The 21,102-nt window shown below is 36.6% G+C and overlaps 1 protein-coding gene across 2 annotated transcripts in view; it reads left to right on the forward strand.

Moving 5' to 3' along the window:
• The window catches only part of MED23 (mediator complex subunit 23), a 41,086-nt gene extending 20,419 nt beyond the window's left edge, over positions 1-20,667 (forward strand). For both annotated transcript variants that reach the window (XM_066373216.1, XM_066373217.1), the window contains 17 exons: positions 1,796-1,941; positions 2,841-3,086; positions 3,561-3,703; positions 4,675-4,849; positions 5,725-5,888; positions 8,336-8,460; positions 9,374-9,576; positions 9,664-9,844; positions 10,743-10,913; positions 11,309-11,525; positions 12,883-13,119; positions 14,086-14,251; positions 14,814-14,886; positions 15,845-16,059; positions 16,673-16,793; positions 17,522-17,653; positions 19,166-20,667. In XM_066373216.1, the coding sequence (XP_066229313.1) occupies positions 1,796-1,941; positions 2,841-3,086; positions 3,561-3,703; positions 4,675-4,849; positions 5,725-5,888; positions 8,336-8,460; positions 9,374-9,576; positions 9,664-9,844; positions 10,743-10,913; positions 11,309-11,525; positions 12,883-13,119; positions 14,086-14,251; positions 14,814-14,886; positions 15,845-16,059; positions 16,673-16,793; positions 17,522-17,653; positions 19,166-19,333 (2,883 nt within the window). In that variant the 3' untranslated portion in view covers positions 19,334-20,667. The remainder of the gene's footprint in view (positions 1-1,795; positions 1,942-2,840; positions 3,087-3,560; positions 3,704-4,674; positions 4,850-5,724; positions 5,889-8,335; positions 8,461-9,373; positions 9,577-9,663; positions 9,845-10,742; positions 10,914-11,308; positions 11,526-12,882; positions 13,120-14,085; positions 14,252-14,813; positions 14,887-15,844; positions 16,060-16,672; positions 16,794-17,521; positions 17,654-19,165) is intronic.
• The last annotated feature ends 435 nt before the right edge of the window (positions 20,668-21,102 follow it).

Here is a 21,102-nt window from a genome sequence, read left to right on the forward strand (position 1 = left end):
ATACATTAGTGTCTGTGAATGTCCTTTTTTTGTTTGCCAATTGAGTGTGTACACCTCCCACAGTGTTTTATTATATAAAGTATTTGAGTAAAATATGCTAATAGCAATGATTGCCATTTTCTTGATGATTGACATTTTTTAAAAATCATTTTATTATGGAAAATTTTTTCCAATTTTGAATCAGGCTATCAGTTCTTTTTTTAAATTATAGAAGCTTCAGGTACGCAACATTATAATTTGACATCTGTATATCCTACAAAACAGTCACCCCAAAAGTCTAGTTTCCATCTATCACCATACAGTTGACTGTCTTCACCCCTTTCACCTAACCCCTTGACCCCTTGACTTCTTTAAAGTTTCACATGAGTAAAATCATATGGTAGTTGTCTTTCTCTTTATAACTTATTTACTGTTATATCCTCAAAGTTCATTCATTTTTGTCACAAATGGCAAGATTTCATTCTTTTTTATGGCTGAGTAGTATTCCATTTGTGTGTGTGGATCATCTTTATTTATTCAAACATTGATGGGCACTTAGGTTGTTTCCCTCTCTTGGCTATTGTAAACAATGCTACAGTGAACGTAGGGCTGCAAATATAATACCTTTTCAATGAATAGTTTTGTATTTTTCAGATAAATACACAGAAGTGGAATGGTTTGATAATATGGTCGTCCTTAATTCTGTGAGGAATTTTCATACTGTTTTCCATAGTGGCTGCATCAATTTATAATCTCACAAACAGTGTACAGGGATTTCCTTTTTCCACATTCTCTCCAACACTTATTAGTTCTTGGAATTTTTTTTTTTATAATAGCCATTCTGACAGGTATGAGGTGATATCTCATTGTGGTTTTGACTTGTGCTTCCTTACATGTTTATGGAATTTACTTTTTTATGAGAGAAAGTTTATTTAGAAAGTTAGGAAGGTAGAAAAGGTGAGCCAGCTGAGCTGCGTGGGCTCAGGAGATGGGTTAGAGAAGTAAAAGAAGGGTCCTTTTAGCTTAGGAGAAGGGCAAAGGTTATGCACGTGGGAGGGAGAAGGGGGGCAGGGAAAGGTGCCGACACGCTCTGGGCTGGGGCAGGAAGCGGGAAGGCACGGGAGTGCTCGGAGAGAGAGAGTGCCGCTTTATGGAGATTTTTAAATGCACAAAAAAGTAGATTGAATAGAAAAGTAAACTTCTATGTACCCATCACCAAGATATATATTTTTTTCTTCCCTTTTCATATTTTTGTTAATACTGGACATTTTTAAAGCAAATTCTTAATTTTTATGAATTTGAAAAGCGTATGTGACTTAAAGAAATTTCATGTTTTTAGCATATTTATCATATTCAGTAAGATTTCAGTGTTTAATTTTTTAAAGAAGAAAACTTTTTAAATGATGAATTTTCTGTGGCACGAAAATCTTGACTAAGCAGCTGTGAATTTGTTATTTTCTTGGTAAGTCAAAACAATCTTGTAATAGTTTCAATATATTATACCTGTTATATCTTCTGATTTATATTGAATAGTCAAAGAATGATTGGAGCTAAATTAGTACAAGATATTTTAAAAAGAGCTATATCAAAAATAAGTGACTGCCCTGCTGAACAGCGTGGTTGGTTAGAGTATCATCCTGAAGCAGAGGTTGCTGCTCGATTCCCTGTCAGGGCACATTCGGGAGCAGACAGATGTTCTGTCTCTCTCTCCCTTCCTCTCTCTCTAAAATCAATAAAATGAACATTAAAAAAAAGTAGATGACTAAAATAGCTCTAATTATTTAATTCTTCTCTTTCTGATACCATTGTTTTTCAGTGTATCCCCGTTCCTGATATTAACAAACCTCAGTCAACGCATGCCTTTGCAATGACTTGCATTTGGATTCATCTGAATAGAAAAGCCCAAAATGACAACTCCAAGCTACAGATTCCAATACCTCATTCTCTAAACCTTCACCATGAGTAAGTATTTGCAGTTTGACAGTTAATTTTTTTATTTTATAAATAGTAGATTATAGACTAATATTCTTAGTCTTTGTGTAAAGAAGGGAAATCTCCCCACACTCACTGGAAGTAAGGGTGAATACTTAATGTGTATTGTCAGACCACAAGAAACTAATGTCTGTATCAGAGAACAACTAGAAGATTCACCAATCCTGTTTACGTGTGTGTGTGTGTGTGTGTAAATATATATACAAACACATTTACTTTGCAGGTCTAATCTTTGCTTTTATATGTTTTACCTTAACTAAAGTTCTTAATTTCCAAAAGTATGTCAAAGTGTTTCAGAATTTCTTAACTATTTGGTATTTGAGCATGGTCTGACTGAGATGTCCTTCTCACCCGGACTGCCAGGGTTGCTTGAGCTGACGCTGTGATTACTCAAGGAGGCTGCCCTTTTTAGCTAGGACTGGGCTTCCCACCCACCACTTCTTAAAAGGACTTTATTAGAGACTGTAGGATGGTCAAACTTCACATTTCATTTCACTTTCATTTTATGAGATACCCCTTAACCATCTTTTCATGGTGACACCTATAAAGAAGGCACATTGTTGTGCTTAAGCAGATGGTTCATGAATTTGTGAGTTACTTCTTCATTTCTGAATCTTAGTGCTGTATATGTAGTACCTACTTACAAATTCTCATTAACTGTTAACTTATAATTACTGAAATTCTTTCTGAAATGCTTCTTATATTTTTATTTGTGTTTCTACTTTGTGTTTTGGGCAGAAACTATAACCTGTAGGAATAAAGATAGTATTAGCAAGTAGCTGCATGAAATTAAACTGTTTTAAAAATGCAAGTTAACTTTCTAGAAATTATTTGCTTTTTTTTCTGTTTCATGGGATTTGAAATTTTAGGTTCCTACAGCAGAGTCTTAGAAATAAAAGTTTACAGATGAATGACTATAAGATTGCCCTGCTGTGTAATGCATACTCTACAAATTCAGAATGTTTCACATTACCCATGGGAGCTCTGGTAGAAACTATTTATGGAAATGGAATTATGAGGCTGCCTCTTCCTGGAACGAACTGTTTGGCTTCAGGATCGATTACTCCCTTACCAATGAACCTCCTGGATTCGCTGACAGTTCACGCCAAAATGAGGTATGGTCTATTCATTTGGTTCTGTGTCCTAGAATTCTTATCAGTAAAGCATGGACTTGATTTCATGATTATGTATGTGTGTTTTATGGACAGGTATACTTTAAAAATGATTAGTTTTTTGTTATACAATGATAATTGTTTATTATAGAATATACAGAAATGACACCAACTTGTTGGGCCCACAAGACCGCGACGCTCTAGCCAGTAGTTCCCCCTCTGCGTCTCAGCACAGTGGGGCCAGCACTGCCTGTGTTCTTTCTGCCCAGGACATAAGCCGTGAGCCATGGCTGCCTGCACTGTTCGTTTCAGTGCGTCCCCGTTCCTGGTGTTAACAAACCCAGGGTTTTCAGCTTAAGTAATTAAAGTGGGACTGACTCATTTCATATCCTTTAGTTCACAAGTTTCCTATCAATAGTGTAACTCCGGAATTTATGTCAAAAATACGGATTTTTCTTTTCTTTTGTTTCTCATCAGCCTTATCCACAGCATTGCTACCAGAGTGATCAAACTTGCTCATGCAAAGTCCAGCGTGGCCTTGGCTCCAGCCCTAGTGGAAACTTACAGTCGCTTATTGGTCTACATGGAAATAGAGTCCTTGGGCATCAAAGGATTTATCAGTAAGCCAGGGCTTTCTGGTGTTTATAACCATTAACCCATTCAATAATTCAACAAGCACTCCTCAGTGTACGCATGTCACTGCCATCATTGAGATTACCCGCTAATGAGGGAGACAGACAGAAAAAGTCAATAAATGGAATTGTAGTATGTCAGGTGGTGTCTTAAAGAGAAAAATAATATAAAAAAGAGGGGTTTAATCAGGGGAGTAAGCTGCATTTTGATGTAAAGTTATGGTAATACAAGGGTAATATTGTACTAAGTGCTTAGGTCAGAACAGACAGGGTTACTGTCTTCATGCAAAAATCCTGTTTGCATTTGCCTCTTTCACTGGTTTCCTCCCAGGGCAGCGATGTGGGAGGAGTTTTCCTGAATTGCACAAGGCAGCTTGTGATGTCTCTTAGTTATTATGCATTTCTGAATAATAGGTACTTTCTAATATAGTAGTGTTTTTCTGATTCATGATAATTCTAACATTTCACGAAAATATAATTTTAATTTTAACCATAGTTACTCTTTTTATCAAATAATTGGGAACTGAATAAAACTTTCTTGGGAGAGAGGAAGGAATAAGAGCATGTGGGATACAATTTGTGTGTTAAAAAGTGATCCTCTTGCTTCAAAATTTTGGGAAGATTAATTTCACAAAAATAACTTTAAAAATTATAAAAGTGAGAAACGTTAGAATAATTATTTTATACTTTGTTTCTTATTTTTCCAGATGACCTTGAGTATCAGTTGGCAATTTCCAGGAAAAAATAGCAAACTTGATATTATAATTATGGTCTGGATTATTTTCCTTATAATTAAAGTAGAAATTATAGAGAAAATTTGGAAAATATATGCACATATCTGTGTGTGTGTGTGTTCACAATAAAATCTTTATATAGATTTTATTCTGTGACTTTTCTTTAAATGTCTTTTAATACACAACTTTTATTAATTGGTGTCTTAAATTATCTTGTTTCTCAAGGTCAGCTTTTGCCAACTGTGTTCAAGTCTCACGCCTGGGGCATCTTACACACCCTTCTGGAGATGTTCAGCTACCGGATGCACCACATCCAGCCGCACTACAGAGTTCAGCTCTTGAGTCATCTTCATACTTTAGCTGCTGTTGCACAAACAAACCAGAACCAGCTCCATCTCTGGTGAGCTCAGAGGAGACTGTCTCTTTAAGATGTACTAGAGCTCTTGCCAGTACCGCAGATTAGAGTGTTGTCCCGTACACTAGGGTTGCAGGCTCAGTCCCCAGCCAGGGCACATACAAGAATCATCCAGTGAGGCATAAATAAGTAGAACAACAAATTGATGTTTTTCTCTCTCTCTCTCTCCCTCTCTCTCCCCCTTCTTTTCTCTCTCAAGTCAATAAATAAAAATAATCTTTTAAAAGATAAGATTTATTAGAAACTGTTTTGAAAACTTAAACCTTTGCCTTATAATATTTTTATTCATTTGTCATAAAACTTCTCTGCTTCTGGAGTATATTAGTTCCAGTATAGAATGAATAGAGTCCAAACTTTCAAACAGAAATTTGTTAAGATATTCAAGTCCTTGCCTTGGGATCTTTGGACTAAGACTAAGTATTTCCAAGGCCTTTGATAGTATATTCTAAGTTAGCCCTTTAGCATACTGGATTGAAATATACTTCCAGTTATGGTTAAAGTATCAACCATATCATTTTTATTTTGCTCTAAGTAAAAATATATTGCAAATAAATATAATGTAATTTTTGAAATGCTAAATATCTAGCTGAAATGTTTCAGTCCTATAGGCTACAAAGCTCTCTTTTTCAAATGTGCAAACATGTCAGGTAGTTATCACTATAAAATTGCCACCTCGGGTTTTTAAAACAAATTAAGCAGAGTTCATCTCACACAAGTTTGTTTTTTAATCAAAGAAGGGAAATTCATAGTGTGTATTTTTTTCCATTGTAATTAACCTAGAATTAGATTTAATTCCATAATTCTGAAATTTATATGCAAGTTAACTTTTTCATTTCATCTTTGTCTTCTGCCCCGTCCAGTGTTGAGAGCACTGCACTTAGGCTTATAACAGCCTTAGGCAGCTCGGAGGTCCAGCCGCAGTTCACACGCTTCCTCAGCGACCCGAAAACAGTGCTGTCTGCGGAATCGGAAGAGCTGAACCGAGCCCTGATTCTGACGCTGGCCAGAGCAACCCATGTTACAGGTACGGGGCCTCCACTAACAAAACCGTGCAGGTCGAGTGTGCTGGGCCTGCACTGGTGAGCAGGGGGAGACATACTGAGCAGATACTTTTTGTTTGTTCAAGAAAAACAGTTGTTTTGGTATCTTCACCATCTCAGTCATTAAAATAGGTTCTTTTGTGTACTGTCATTTTAACTAGGGTGGGCATTAGTTTTCAGCTACTTTTCAGCAGTGACTCTTGAGTTTTTTGATCTTGGGATTCCATTACACTCTTAAAAAAATAATTGAAATTCTCAAACATTTTCAGTTTATATGGATTATATCTATTGATATTTATTTACTGTATTACAGATTAAAATAGAAGTTTTTAAAATATTTATTTTATTCTTTTAAAATAACAATAATAAACCAATACCTGTTAACAGAAATGACATTTTTATGAAAAGTAAACTTTATGTTTTCCAAAACAAAACGTCACTAGAAGAGGTGGCATTGTTTTACATTTCTTGCATCTCTCTTTAGTGTCTGATGTAAAGGAAGAGTGCTGGATGCTCACATTAGCTTCTGAATTTCCTCTACTGCAGTATGTTTAGTGGAAGTGAAGGAAATGTGTCCTCACACATACAGGAGGTTGGAAAGGGGAGGAGTGTTTCAACAGCCTTTTCAGCTAATTGTAATTATTCTTCCATGTCACACACAATGGACCAAGTTTCTTAAATGTTATTTGCAATGTGGAATTCAATATCCTGTCAGTGAGCAGTTTGTACTTTCTTACATTATAGTCCATGGATCTGTTTTGTATATTAAACAGATTATTTTTAATCCATGTGTATTTTATAACTTGATGCATTGGCTTTTTGAAAAACATTGGTTCACTGAGTTATGTAGATCTAGCTAATGTTGACATGTTTCATTATTCAGTATCATTAAATTACATTTGCTACTATCCCAACAAATTTCATTAGAAAAATCTTCAAGTTTTGGAAAGCTATTAGGCTCATGGTAGCAGATGCAAGTTTTCCAAAATTATAATTTTTATTTGAAAGGTATAATGTTATCATTGGTAAAAGATGTCATTTAGTGTAGACCAGGAGGTGGCACAGTGGATAGAGCATCGGCCTGGGACACTGAGGACCCAGCTTCAAAACCTTGAGGTCACTGGCTTGAGAGCGGGCTCATCTGGCTTGCGCATGGGATCATAGACATGACCCCATGGTCGCTGGCTTGAACCCAAGCATTGCTGGCTTGAGTAAGGGGTCACTGGCTCCGCTAGAGCCCTCCATTTAAGGCACACATGAGAAAGCAATCAATGAGCAACTAAGGTGCTGCAACGAAGAATAGATGCTTCTCATCTCTCCCCCTTCCTGTCTGTCTGTCCCTCTTCCCCCCCACATCTCGCTAAAAAAAAAGAAAAGTCATTTTTTTTCCTTGAAGTGATAGGCTCTCTGTTAATTTTCAGAAAATGCTTAATGCCCAAGTCTGAGTAACTACAGTTTTCTAATCAGATGTTCTTTCAAGTAACACTGTAATCCCATGAATAGAAGAGCTAATTGAACTGAATGCTCAATCATACAAGTACTTTTCCTAAGTGACCCTTCATCCTTTGGTGTGTAGCTGGTACACTTTATGCATACTTCCATTTTATACAGAATATTAAAAGTGGTCTACTTAAGGGCTGAAATAAAATCCCTTTTTCCCGCTACTTCATTAAGGATATTCTTAAGTGAAGTTAGCACTTCTTTTTTTCCACTGAGAGCATACAGTGGTGAAGATTACAATGGCTGTTAGTATAATTTGGTGCTACTGATTAGTTCTGAGGGCCAGCAGCTTGACCTGTCATTGCTGTTGCACCATCAGTGCACAAATCAACATAGTGTAAAGGCCAGTGGTATCTTAGTATTATTACTTTAATAGCTCTGACTTCATCAAATCCTTGAAAGGATATTGGGAACCTCAGAGTCTCCAGACCACACTTTGAGAACTGCTGTTTTAAAGAAATAGTTACTGAATTTGGTAACCTGAAATGCATTTGTGTAATATATCTTATTTTACATAAATAAATATTTTTGATTTAGGGAGATACTTGCAGTCTATAGCTACAGAAAAAGAGATCTGTTTTCTTAATTCTATCCTTTGGCTTGAGTGCTTAATACCTCGTTGTCAGAATGAACTAAATGAGCAGTCATGATGGACCTGTACAACAGCTGTACCGTTAGAGCTCTGTAACTTATAAAGATGCCAGCTGTCTTTGGTCTTCTTTTCACTCATTCTTTTCATATTTACCAGTGTAATAATTCATATCATTCAAATTTAGGTCCTAAGCCTAATATTATTACTAGTTAAGCAATAAATGCACTGGAGTGAAATTCTCTAAGTGTACATAATTGTTTGTGACTTTCTCTGTGATCTCTTTATGAATTGTGGGTATAATCATCTATATCTGGATCACATCTGTTTGTTTATGTTTAGATTTTTTTACAGGCTCTGATTCAATTCAGGGAACTTGGTGTAAAGACATACTTCAGACCATCATGAGTTTTACTCCTCATAATTGGGCTTCACATACTCTTAGCTGTTTTCCAGGCCCACTACAGGTAATTTGGTCTTGAATTACATGTAGAGTATATGTGAAATCATTCTTCCCATTTACAGTGTTATTCTAGAGAATTGGTTTTGGTGACATCCAAAAAAGTTAGCTTTTATTATTATTATTTTTTAAATCTTTGCTCTTCTAAAACCTGGGTTATTCCTTGTTCTATTCTAGGACTGTATATTTTTAAAAGTTTAATTATTATGGTTTTATCTTATTAGTTAATTCTTGTGAGAACTAACATATTACCTGAAAAATTCTCTGTCAAAAAACTGAAATGGAGAGAAATATAATTTAATGGAGCATCACCAAATACACATATGCTACACTTGAGTGCATTTAAAATTTCACACAGAGAAAAACTATAAACTTGGCTTTTATAATATGGAGAAAGAAAACCTCATCTGCTTCTTTACAGAGAGAATTGTAGGCATAGTGAGCATCTTTTTTCTCTAATTTCTAATAGGGCTAGAACGGTAATTCTCCAACTTAATCAGAATGTCTGGGAGGACGGTGTAGGTACAGATTGCTGCTCATACTGGTGGTCCAGGGACCAGACTCAGAGAGTCAAACCACTGGGCTACTGTAATGTATTTTTCTTGTAGAGATACTACAATAGGTAGCCAAAGGGCACATAAATTTCTTTCCTTTTTTTTGAAGGTGAACAGAAATATCAACAGATGATTGAAGAAGCTTTGAATTCAGGCTTGCTTGGAAGTCTGTTTAGGAAATCTAAGAAAGGAATCTTTGTAATCTAGGCAAACCTGCATGTTTTTTCAAATCAGGCCTTGATTACTGAGTTACTTGAGGTCACCATAAACTTTATTTTCAGATTCAAGCCTAGAACTGGTTTCTTGACTCTATAGCTAGTGTTGTTTACTGCAATCATTGAAATAAACTTCTGATCTTCCTTTTAGGCTTTCTTCAAACAAAATAATGTACCTCAGGAAAGTCGTTTTAATCTGAAAAAAAATGTGGAGGAGGAGTATAGGAAATGGAAGTCAATGAGCAATGAAAATAACATCATTACCCACTTTTCTAATCAAAGCTCTCCTCTCTTCCTTTGTCTTCTCTGGAAAATGCTCTTAGAAACAGACCATATTAATCAGATTGGCTATAGGTAAGCCAAAAACCTAGATCTGTATTCCATTTCAAAACCTGATCTACCATGCACAAATAATTTAATTTTTTACTCTCTGCTTTTCAGAGTATTAGAAAGAATTGGAGCCAGGGCCTTGGTAGCCCATGTGAGAACATTTGCAGATTTCCTGGTATATGAGTTCTCTACATCAGCTGGGGGTCAGCAACTCAACAAATGCATTGAAATTCTTAATGACATGGTATGGAAGTACAACATTGTTACGTTGGACAGATTAATTCTCTGCCTGGTAAGAATATGCTCACTTAAAAGAAGTTTCTAAGTTGTCTATTTTCTTTTGTATTAAGGTGTATAATTGGATGGCTCTTGTTCTGGTCTACTTTCTATTACCTCTAAAGATTTAATAAGTTTATGCTGTAATCAAGCACTGCTATCACTTCCTTGAGGAACTAGACATTTCCCAATTTCTTTATTCATTCATTCAATAAGTGTGTGTTGAATATCTATTGTGTTCTATGTACAGAAGGTACAGAGTAAATAATACAGAAATGATTCTGGACTTATGATGCTCTAAAATACAAGCAGTTAGACCCTGAGTTGATTCTCAAAGTCTCTCACTAGAGTCAAGAATTAGTTAAGTCACTGCATTTCTTTGCAGAGTGCTAATAACCATTTCAGTTCAATTTGGGAGACACATTCAGAACTGAATTTTTTTCATAGCTACCCTGTATTCCCCAAATGGTTTTTTTCTCTTTACTTAGATGGTGATATTTGGGGTGGCTTAGTTGGTTAACATAAACCTCTTAACTGTGGAACATAAAGGTGGCTACAGTCTACTAGGGGAAATATGCAAACCTATGAATCAATAAAATAAAAGGATAAAATGGAGACATAGTAAGATTTTACTTACTCAGATTTATTTATTTTTATTAATTTTAACACAGTGACGTTGATCAATAAGAGTATAGGTTCCAGGCACACATTCCTATAGCATTTGAACTGTTGATTATGTTGTATAGCCATCACCCAAAGTCAAATCATTTTCTGTCACCTTCTATTTGTCCCTCTATTTGTCACTCTTCCCCCACACCCTCCCCGTACTTATTCAGATTTAGATTGCCAAGTAGCAGAGCCTTGCTTTTGGACAGGTTGACATTTTCATACAATTTTTCTGTTGTTCTCCAAAGGCCATGCGTAGTCATGAAGGAAATGAAGCCCAGGTTTGTTATTTCATAATTCAGTTGCTGTTACTCAAACCGAATGACTTTAGAAACCGCGTGAGTGACTTTGTGAAGGAGAACTCCCCCGAGCACTGGCTGCAGAACGACTGGCACACCAAGCACATGAACTACCACAAGGTGCGAGTCCCTCCAGGGTGTCCCCTGCGCCGGGCCTGGGGACTTGGCTGCGGATGGGGCTCTTTCTCTGCGGCTCCACTGTTTCTTTCTGGTCTCTAAACTCCTTCAAGGTTCTAGAGTGTCTCTAAAGTTAAGAAGGAATTAAAATTGCAGTTTTTGTAGACATGGGTACTTAAAATACAAAATAAATGAGTTATTACAAATCCTTTTATACATAGTCTCTTTCAGTATATCTTTGGTATAAGAGATTTTGCCAAGTAAAGAACTCTAGTTTTTATTGCATTGCAGGAGCAAACAATGGTTTCATGTTCTTTTTAAAATGACAAGTTATGTGGCTCTCTTGTAAGAGAATAGGAAAAGATGCCCTAAACATGGACATTTCCTTCCTTCCACAGAAGTATCCAGAGAAGCTGTATTTCGAGGGCCTGGCGGAGCAGGTCGACCCTCCCGTGCAGATCCAGTCCCCCTACCTGCCCATCTACTTTGGAAATGTGTGTCTGCGATTCCTCCCAGTATTTGATATAGTAATCCACAGGTTTCTAGAGTTGCTTCCAGTGTCCAAATCACTGGAGACTCTACTAGATCACCTAGGAGGGTTATATAAATTTCATGGTGAGATTTTTCAAATTTTAATCCCATCTTATAGCTCTATAAATAAGTGGGCTAGGCATGACCATGTGGGGTATAGTGGTTCTAAAGGTTTTGCTTTCATCTTTTTTTAAGTAAAAGTGTTTTGAGGGTAAGTGCCGTGCATTGATACTGTGAAATATAAAATAGGCAACATAAAAATATGAATAGGTAATCATAGCAAATGTATTAAATAGCAAAAAAAAAAAGTGATTTGCAAGAGATACCTTACTTTACATAGTGTGTGATTAATTGCCAAATGAGTATAGAGGGAGAAAAGTGTATGTTCACAACAGATGGAGGTTACTTTACTGTGGTGTAAGTGATTTGTTTAAACAGAAAGGAGAAAAAAATACGAGGCAGAAATAATCCTTTGGAAAAATCATGAAGGTTTTGAAAATAATCACCTTATTGGGCTAAATTGAAAATTCATGCATTGTACCTGACAGATCACTTTAAATGCCTGACCGGGCAGTTTTGACTCTATAACTTGCAGATAGTCAGGAATCAACTAGAAGTTATTGAGGAAGGTAATGACATGGGAAGCACCAATGGAAAACATTTATTTTAGAGAAATCCAGCTGTAGTTGGCAGCATGTCCTAAAAGGAGGAAGCCATTTCAATAACTTAATGTCAAATTGTTAGGTGTATGATTAGTACCTAAACATGATGGCATCGGAAATGAGGAAAAAGGGACAGATAGTCAAGGAGGAAGGAATGGGATATGGTTGGCTGGTTATGGGGAGAATATAAAAAAAAAAAAGAAATTAAGGACAACTCTAAAGTTTTAAACCTGTTACTGGAGAATGGTAGTCAGACAGAACCATGCAAGTCCCAGAGCAGCTACTGTGGGGACAAAGTGTATTTATCTGGGGGCAGTTCTTTTTAGTCCTTGATCTAATATATTATTCTCCAGTACAGAAGCCTGAATTGACTTTAAGCACGACAGAATAGAAGCGTGCATTTCTTTAGAACATTTTTCATTTGGATTAGGTGCTGTATGCACATGGTATAGAAGGGGTATAGTAACATGTCCCCTCCCTGTCTACTAGCAAGAAATGTCCTTGCACATGTGTCGTTTTTGTAAGATGTGTTTCCAGAAGTGAAATCGCTCCCTCAGTGTATACTGAATATCGTTAAATACAACAGGTATATATCATTGGAAACCTTCTGCCTTATCCTAAAATTAAAATACTTATTGTCTGCAATTACCCAGCATGTGAAATAGTTTTATAATCTTCTGAGCTGTTTTTTGATCATCTTGATTAGTTTTTCAGATTTCTTAAAGATCAGTTGTCAGTAACTAGATAAGCATTGTGGTGATTTGTTTTCTTCTTGGCAGACCGACCAGTGACTTACTTGTATAACACCCTTCACTACTATGAGATGCACCTGCGAGAACGCGCCTTTCTCAAACGGAAGCTGGTCCACGCCATCATCGGCTCCCTCAAGGATAATCGACCGCAGGGCTGGTGTCTGAGTGACACTTACCTGAAGTGTGCCATGAATGCACGAGAAGACAACCCGTGGGTCCCAGATGATTCCTACTATTGCAGATTGATTGGCAGACTAGTAGATAATATCCTTTTTATTGTGAATTTCCAGCTATTTTAGAAATAACTGTGTATGTGTGACTTGTGAGGACATAGGCTGTATTGTCATTTCAGGGTAACATTTTTGTATATTCTGAGACTTCATATTTCTTAAAGATCATTTCTACTTTTACTTCCATAAACTGTTTGAAATTTTAAATTAGCGGCATCATGACAGATAGACCGAAACTCACTCTAAAATTTACATTTAAAAACAGGCCTTATAAGATTTGTTTCAAAGAAAACATTCTATTTCTAAATAAATGGACTGTGTCTTGTAGTACTGCATCTATTTGCTACTAGAGAACATAGAATGTTGTTGCTTTAAATGAGTCATTGAATTTTTTAAAGTATTAATAGATAATAATAAACATATTTTCTCTTTTTTAAGTAAAAAGGCTGCTATACAGTATTGATATTTTTATTTCTTCATTTTGATTTCATGTTTTAACTTATCAACACACCATATTTAATATGTCTATACAACCATGTCACTATTTACTAGATAGAGCAATTTTATATAAATGGGCATGGTTTATTTTCCTACACAAAGGAATTTCCTGAAGTAAAAGAATTATTATGAAGTCACTTGTCTTTTAACTGTCCTGTAACTATAAAAAGAAACAGGTCGTTATAGCCATACTTAGGTCACATCTCTAGCTGTCCCATCACAGTTGTAAAGAGCCCACCTATATAAGACAAATCATTTATACCTTATGATTGACCACATGGTAATAATCAATACATTTGTCATGTCAAACTTAATTGTATTTGGTTTGTACTATTTGCCTTTTAATCTCTCTGGTAAATCTTTTCTTGGGGTTCATAATCAGATTAATGGTAATCAAGTGAGGTATTTATATGTGAAACAGTTTGAAAACTGTAAAGCACTATACAAATGTGAGCCATTAATCTCAAACTGACCAAATAGTTATTGCTTTAATCATTTGCACCGATGGCTGGCAAATCTCCTGGTCCATTTCCAAACTGTGACTGGAGATTCAATGAGTTTCCCAATCCAGCCGCCCATGCACTGCATGTGACTTGTGTGGAGCTCATGGCCTTAGCGGTTTCAGGGAAAGAAGTTGGAAATGCTCTTCTAAATGTCGTGCTGAAAAGGTATGTATCCTGTTGTGTCCTGTAAGATGAGTTGTCTGTTTGTAAAGAGAATCATATTTTATTTGGAGCTGTAAGACAGATCTCTTGTCCCAAGGCCAGTGCACTGGGATAGTAACTGTCTTTTTTGGGTCCAGATCTTGTCCTTATAATATATATGTATTAGAATGAACTCAGGTCAGTGTCAGAAAAACCTGCGTTTGTTCCCATTTCTATTCTCTATTAGCTGTTTGGAATTTAACTTAGTAATAATGTTAACTTCTCAGTAAAAACACCCTTTCAAAAGTACTTTCTTAAAGACCAAGGTAAAGTAGGGCATGATTATTAGAGAAGTATAAATAAATGGAAATAGTCTTTCAGCTCATTTGTTAAATGAAATAACCCAAAACAAGAGCCTATAGCTTTTTGTTTTCTTCATATTAAATCTTTACTCAATAAAAATCTATTATAGTTTTATTAGAGTAGGTCAGTTGTCAGCCCCTGAATTATATATGTTTTCAAAAAAGGATCCATTGTCAACCATATGAAATGTTTTTATAATTTCACATATTTTTTCCCACTGTAGTCAGCCTTTAGTGCCAAGAGAGAACATTACAGCATGGATGAACGCAATTGGATTGATCATCACTGCTCTACCAGTGAGTTAAATTGGGATTTGTACACACTAATGGAGTGCAGCCCTTCCCCGTCTGCCGAAAGAATGGGATGCCTTTATACAAGGACATCATGCAGTTAATGAAATGTTTCAGATTTTTAAAGTTTTCATATTAGTATTGCTTCAGATATCTACAATGACTATTTTGTCTGCCTTCTGCATCAAATCTAATTAATCTACTTGACTTTTGGGTCCCTGCATTCATTGGTCCCACCTTACCCATCCAACCTTAATTTTTACATTAAAATCTCATCTCGTTTTGGCCACTTGGCATGTTGTGTATCTAGGGCATTTTCTCGTGCAGATAATGCTCGTTGAGACATGTTTCCGATGCGACACCTCTGATATGTTAGGGAATGTGGCGTTATTCCAGAACCCTTCCTCCTCCTCTCAGCTTCTCTGAAGGTGCTCCCTCTTGGACAGCGAGCCCTCCTCTGACTCTCCACTCGTGCCGTGACCCCAGCATGTGTCTGCTCAGCACCACACAGTCGTCTGTTGTGCTGTTTGAATGTCAGTGATACTGTCTAACCCTGTGCTCGCCAGATTCTTTGATTATGTGCCTCTGTGAATCACTTCTTTACACACCTCCAAAATATACATATTTATTTCTAAGTTATACGTGTTATCAGTGTTGTCTGTTTAGTAAACATTATTGAAGTAGACTTACTGTGTAGTAAGTACCAGGTTCTAAACGAGCAGGACAGACGTGTGTGGAGCCCTCTAACTCACAAGCATTTCTTGTTGGATTGTAACTGACTTGCTAGGAAGCCCTCCAGTTTTGATTTTAAAATATCCATTACACAGAGACACAAGCTGGACAAGTAGAAAACATAAAAGAATAAGCAAGTACTATTATTCTAAGCGTGGGAGCGTGGTAATGACTATGGGGTGGAACACTGGGTCAGCGATAGTTCTCAGCAGGCTTCCCTCTGGTTTTAAAGGAGCCATATTGGATTGTCCTTCATGACCAAATTGTGAGTGTGATCAGCAGCCCCAGCTTGACGTCGGAAACGGAGTGGGTCGGCTACCCATTCCGCCTCTTTGACTTCACCGCTTGCCATCAGTCCTACTCCGAGATGAGCTGCAGCTACACCTTAGCTCTGGCCCATGCTGTGTGGCACCACTCCAGCATTGGACAGCTTTCCCTCATCCCCAAGTAGGTCTCAGAATTTCTTAAAGAAAGTTGTCTTTTTTCATTTTGTTTCTGTTTTGTTTTTTAATCTTATTTACATATGAGGTGTATATTGACTCAGTTCAACAACTTGCAAAGTAAGAATTAAGTAGAATTTCTAGATAACTAGAAAGCCTCCTTTATTTCAGAATTGTTTGAAAAAAATTTGTATGCACAGGTAATAATTTGGTATCTAGTTTTTCGTTACATGTTCAGGAGACTTTTTCCAGAATATATTCCAAAAGTTGCCTCTTGAAATGAATAACTTATATTAGCCTATTTTCTGATTATCTTGACTCAAAATTGGTATTAATTAGATTCAAATTTCTTGAGAATGACATTTATACTAGATTGGTTATTCACCTTTGTCATTCAGTAATTTTATTTTTAAGAGTGACTTAATTCTAAATGTTTCAATAATCAAATAAAAATAAGAGCCAGTGAGAGATGTGAGATGAATTAGAAATGTTACTAAAATTAAAAGAAAATTTTAAAAAATTATTACACATTTTGCCAATACCGGGGTCGGCTGTATTGACAAAATTCAAACAATTCAACTGATTTCAAGTCATAAGAAATTTTTATCTTCAAATTTCAGGTTTCTCACCGAAGTACTTCTTCCTATAGTGAAGACTGAATTCCAGTTGCTTTATGTGTACCATCTTGTGGGACCATTTTTACAAAGATTTCAGCAAGAGAGAACTCGATGTATGATAGAGGTAAAATGCAATCTGGGTTTTCTGTGATAAAATCAAGTTGTAAAAGATCTGTTTAGGTTCTCTCCTGTTGTTTTTCAAACTTCCTATTATAATCATTAGTGGTGAAGTCAGCTTAGTAGGATCCAAGAGCAGTTTTGGAGGACTTAGTGCCCATGACTTAGTATAGCTATAATGAGTTTGGTATGGGATGTGTTGAATTGGAGATGCAGGGGAAATAGCCATCATCAAAGCTGAGAAGCAAGTTAAGGCTGGAGAAATCCATTTGGGAACCTGGACTGTAGTGCAGAGGAATTAATTAAAGTCATGGAAATGGATCAAGTCAGTCACCTGTAACGACAGAGCAGAGAAAGAAAATAAACCAGGATAGAACCTTCAAGTATAAGCCACCAAATAGAACTAAGAAGTTACAGTCTAAAAGATCCCAGATACTGTGACAATCCCAGAAGTTGAGAAATGATTTGCTCAAAGAAGATCCTCTGTCTTAATGTTAAGAGAAATTACAAGGCTGTGTAGAAAATTACATGTAAGCCCTGTTGGGGGCATTTTGTAGCATCTTGGTTCCGTTATGATGCAGGCCGTGCCGTATCTCCCATGCGCACAGAAGTTTGCATGATCATTGACAGTCCTTCCACAAAGATGGTGACCCTGGATTGGAGTCCAGCTGCATTGTGCTGGATTACTCAACCGTTTTTGAACATGTAAATAACTTTACATTATTTGTTAAATAGATTGGTGTGGCCTTTTATGACATGTTGCTGAATGTAGACCAGTGTAGCGCCCACTTAAATTACATGGATCCCATCTGTGACTTCCTGTATCACATGAAGTATATGTTTACTGGTGACAGCATAAAAGAACAAGTAAGTTAACTTTAATTATTTTTCATGATGTTTAGTTTAGAAAACTTGAATATGTGATGATAGACATTTTTGTTTGGGTGAGTGGTTTTGTTAATCTTTTTTCTTTTAAGGGGAAAAGATTGATATGAGACCCTTTTAGACTACATGAGCATATTCTAGATATAGTATTAAAGTAAAAGTAAATACATGTTATAATTTCTCACATTTTCCCCTTGATATTTATAACAGGGCATCTGAAATTAACAGTTATTTCATTAGGATAAAACAGCAGGGTATGGTGACTGAGAAGACTAGACAGGTGTTGTGTTATGAATGAAGGAGGTCTTGTTTTCCCCACAGTGTGAGGGTACACTGTGGAATATTAGACAAATTACCACATGACTAGAAAGCAGAAGCCAGGAGGGTCCAGAGAGTAACTTCCTGAAGGGTATTTGAAGGAACTGGGATGCTTGCCTTGAACTTGAAGAGTCCTAGGGAATTGTTCATGTCCTATTTGGAGGGTTGCCATTTGGATTAGGTGTTAGATGTGTTCTGTGTCACTGCAAAGGGCCTCTAAACTCTGGTGAAGTGAAAGGGAGACACGTTCTGACTCAACATAAAAAGAGCCACTCCCTCGCAGAGCTGTCACAAAGTAGAAGGGACCTCCTTGAATCGTACCTGAGTTTCCTGTCTGTAGGAAACCACCTCAGCTGTTTTTTGGAAGGGTGGAGGAGTTAAATAACCTCCCCTCTGTTATTTCTTTCTCTAATGGGAAAGAGGAGTAAATTATTATAATGACTAGGAACCCTACTGGATTCTTCCCTTGCAGCTGAGGACATGGGGTGGGGAGGGTGTTGACTCCTTTGAGCCTCTGCAGGATTGTTGAGCCAAGTTGAGTGGGAGCTCATGCAGACATGTACTGGGCCTGACCCACTTTGATACAAAGTAATTACAGAAAGGAAATATTATGAATGGGCTGATCTTTCCTGGCAAGGTCAAAGAGCATTTGAGTAAAGCCATGAAAGCTGTGAAACTACTTGATGTACTTATTTCTTTAAAGTATTCCAAGTATAAATCAAAACCAAAAAGAAGTTAGCTTTATGGATATATATTACAACCATATATTATTCAAAGAACTCCAAAATACATATAATTATGCTTCATGCACCTGTGAAGATGGCATTTTAAAAGGATGCTCACCCGTTGCCTGTGTGAAATTTTCAGTGGAAACTCTATAGCTTTTGGCAGTGGGATTCTTGGCCACTAGGTAAGTGTGTATGTTTTTGTAGATGCACACACATCCCATGTACACATATATATATATAGAATGTGTGTGAGGGAGAATACATGATTTTTCTCATATGAGGGAGAAATAATTTTATCTGCTTTTATTAATACACAAACATGTACATAAACTTCTCATTCCCCCATTCCCTAGTGTATTGTCTCAGGGTATGTATAAATAACTTCTTTCAAAGTTGGGAAATTAAAGTTCTCTGGTTAAAATATTTTTTCATGTTTTCATATTTTTAGGTAGAGAAGATTATCTGTAATTTAAAACCAGCTTTAAAACTTCGTCTTCGATTCATCACACACATTAGCAAGATGGAGCCAGCGACAGTGCCTCCACAGACCATGAGCAGCGGGTCCCCAGCACCGCAGTCTGGTCAGGGGCCGGTGCCCTTACCGGTAACCCAGTGAGGTCGGGCCGTGCTGTGGTCAGGCAGAAACATGTCTGTCTTTGACAGTGGACTCGAGTCTCTTAAATCTGGACGTGATCATGCTACCGAGAGATGCAGTAGAAGCAGTGACGTTCAGATTGTTTTATTTTGATTCAAATGATGAATCTGTTGGCACCTTATAACTCTTATCTTCCTGTTTATACTATGTCTCTAAGAGAACAAGTAAATGACAGGTTGTTCATACCTATAACAATCTATTAGAGCTGCCTATGAAGGTATCTGTGGTCAAAGACTTTTATTAGATACTCTCAATCTTTCCTAGTCTAGCCATTGGTTCTCTTTTTATGTTGTATAATATAGTCAGTCTTCAGATACATTGTTTTAAAGGCACCACACATATAGAATAGTTATTATATATCTTTTATTGTATCTTTTTTTATTTTTTATTTTATTTTTTAGTGAGAGAGATAGGAAGGTAGAAATATGAGAAGCATCAGCTTGTAGTTGCGGCACTTCGGTTGTTCATTGATTGTTTCTCATATGTGCCTTGATGGGGGGAGAGGGGACTCAAGCTGAGCCAGTGACCCCTCGCTCAAACCAGTGACCTTGGGCTTCAGGCCAGTGACCTTTGGGCTTAGGCCAGCGACCTTTGAGCTCAAGCCAGCAACCTTGGGATCATGTCTATGATCCCGCACTCAAGCTAGTGACCCCACACTCAAGCTGGCAACCTCGGGGTTTTGAACCTGAAACCTCAGCGTCTAAATCTGACGCTCTATCCACTGCGCCACCTCCGTTCAGGCTACATATCCTTTTATACATAAATCTCTTTAGGTGTGTTTTTGGAATATTCTTGTCAAGTAAAGAACTGTAGATTTCATTGCATTGCAGGAGTTAATAGTTTCATATTCTTTTTAAATGGCTTAAAATTTTTATCTTAGGTTTTCAAATAAATGAGCTAATGTGTTTCTAAGCACAGTAAATTGGCAACTTTTTGCCTTTGCTGTGGACTTAAACTTAACTGTGTGAAATGAGTTGGAAGCCATGTAAGTAAATAACATAGCTAGAAATGTGTAAATGAAATAAATCCATGCCTAAATGGTGATTCTCCAGTCTCTGTTTTTAAAAATAAATTAATTGCTTTTCCAAGTTGATACTTACCTCGCAGATGATGCGATATTTTGAATTTTTATAATCATAAAATTTTTAATTATTTATTTTTTAAATGCAGTGTACATTTTTGTTCTTTAGGGTTCATTAAATTTTAAGAGACTTAACTGTTAATTTTGGGGAGAGATGACATTAAGATTGTAAAAGACTTCAAAAATAATTAGTAAAATCTGTTAAATGAATAAACCATCTGACTGATTACTCAATTTGCATGAGCGTCTACTGAGTGGCAGGCGGTGTGCTGGCTGGTGTAGCAGAAAATCGAGCCCCTTCCACAAGTTGTACAGTACGGCTGGTGACTGACAGTGACCTAGGCGTTAGGAGAACTTATTTCTTTTAATCAATGAAGTTTAAACACGTATACTTCAATTTTTTATTTCCAAATACTTCTTCCTAGACTTTCATCTTCTTCATGGTTCATATTATAGTTGAAATTTATATAGTAGTATAAGTAATTTTTCTATGCTAATAATATTGTTGAAATTCTCCAAAAATTTGTGATAGAAATGAATTCAAGTGTAACTCTTAACATACTTTTAATATGGTCTTGCTACCTTGAGGAATATGTTACTTTGAGTTCCTAAAATGGTAGTAATTATGACACTGGTATTACACAGATAG

The sequence above is a fragment of the Saccopteryx leptura genome, chromosome 3 (assembly GCF_036850995.1).
Source record: "Saccopteryx leptura isolate mSacLep1 chromosome 3, mSacLep1_pri_phased_curated, whole genome shotgun sequence".
Taxonomy (NCBI): domain Eukaryota; kingdom Metazoa; phylum Chordata; class Mammalia; order Chiroptera; family Emballonuridae; genus Saccopteryx; species Saccopteryx leptura.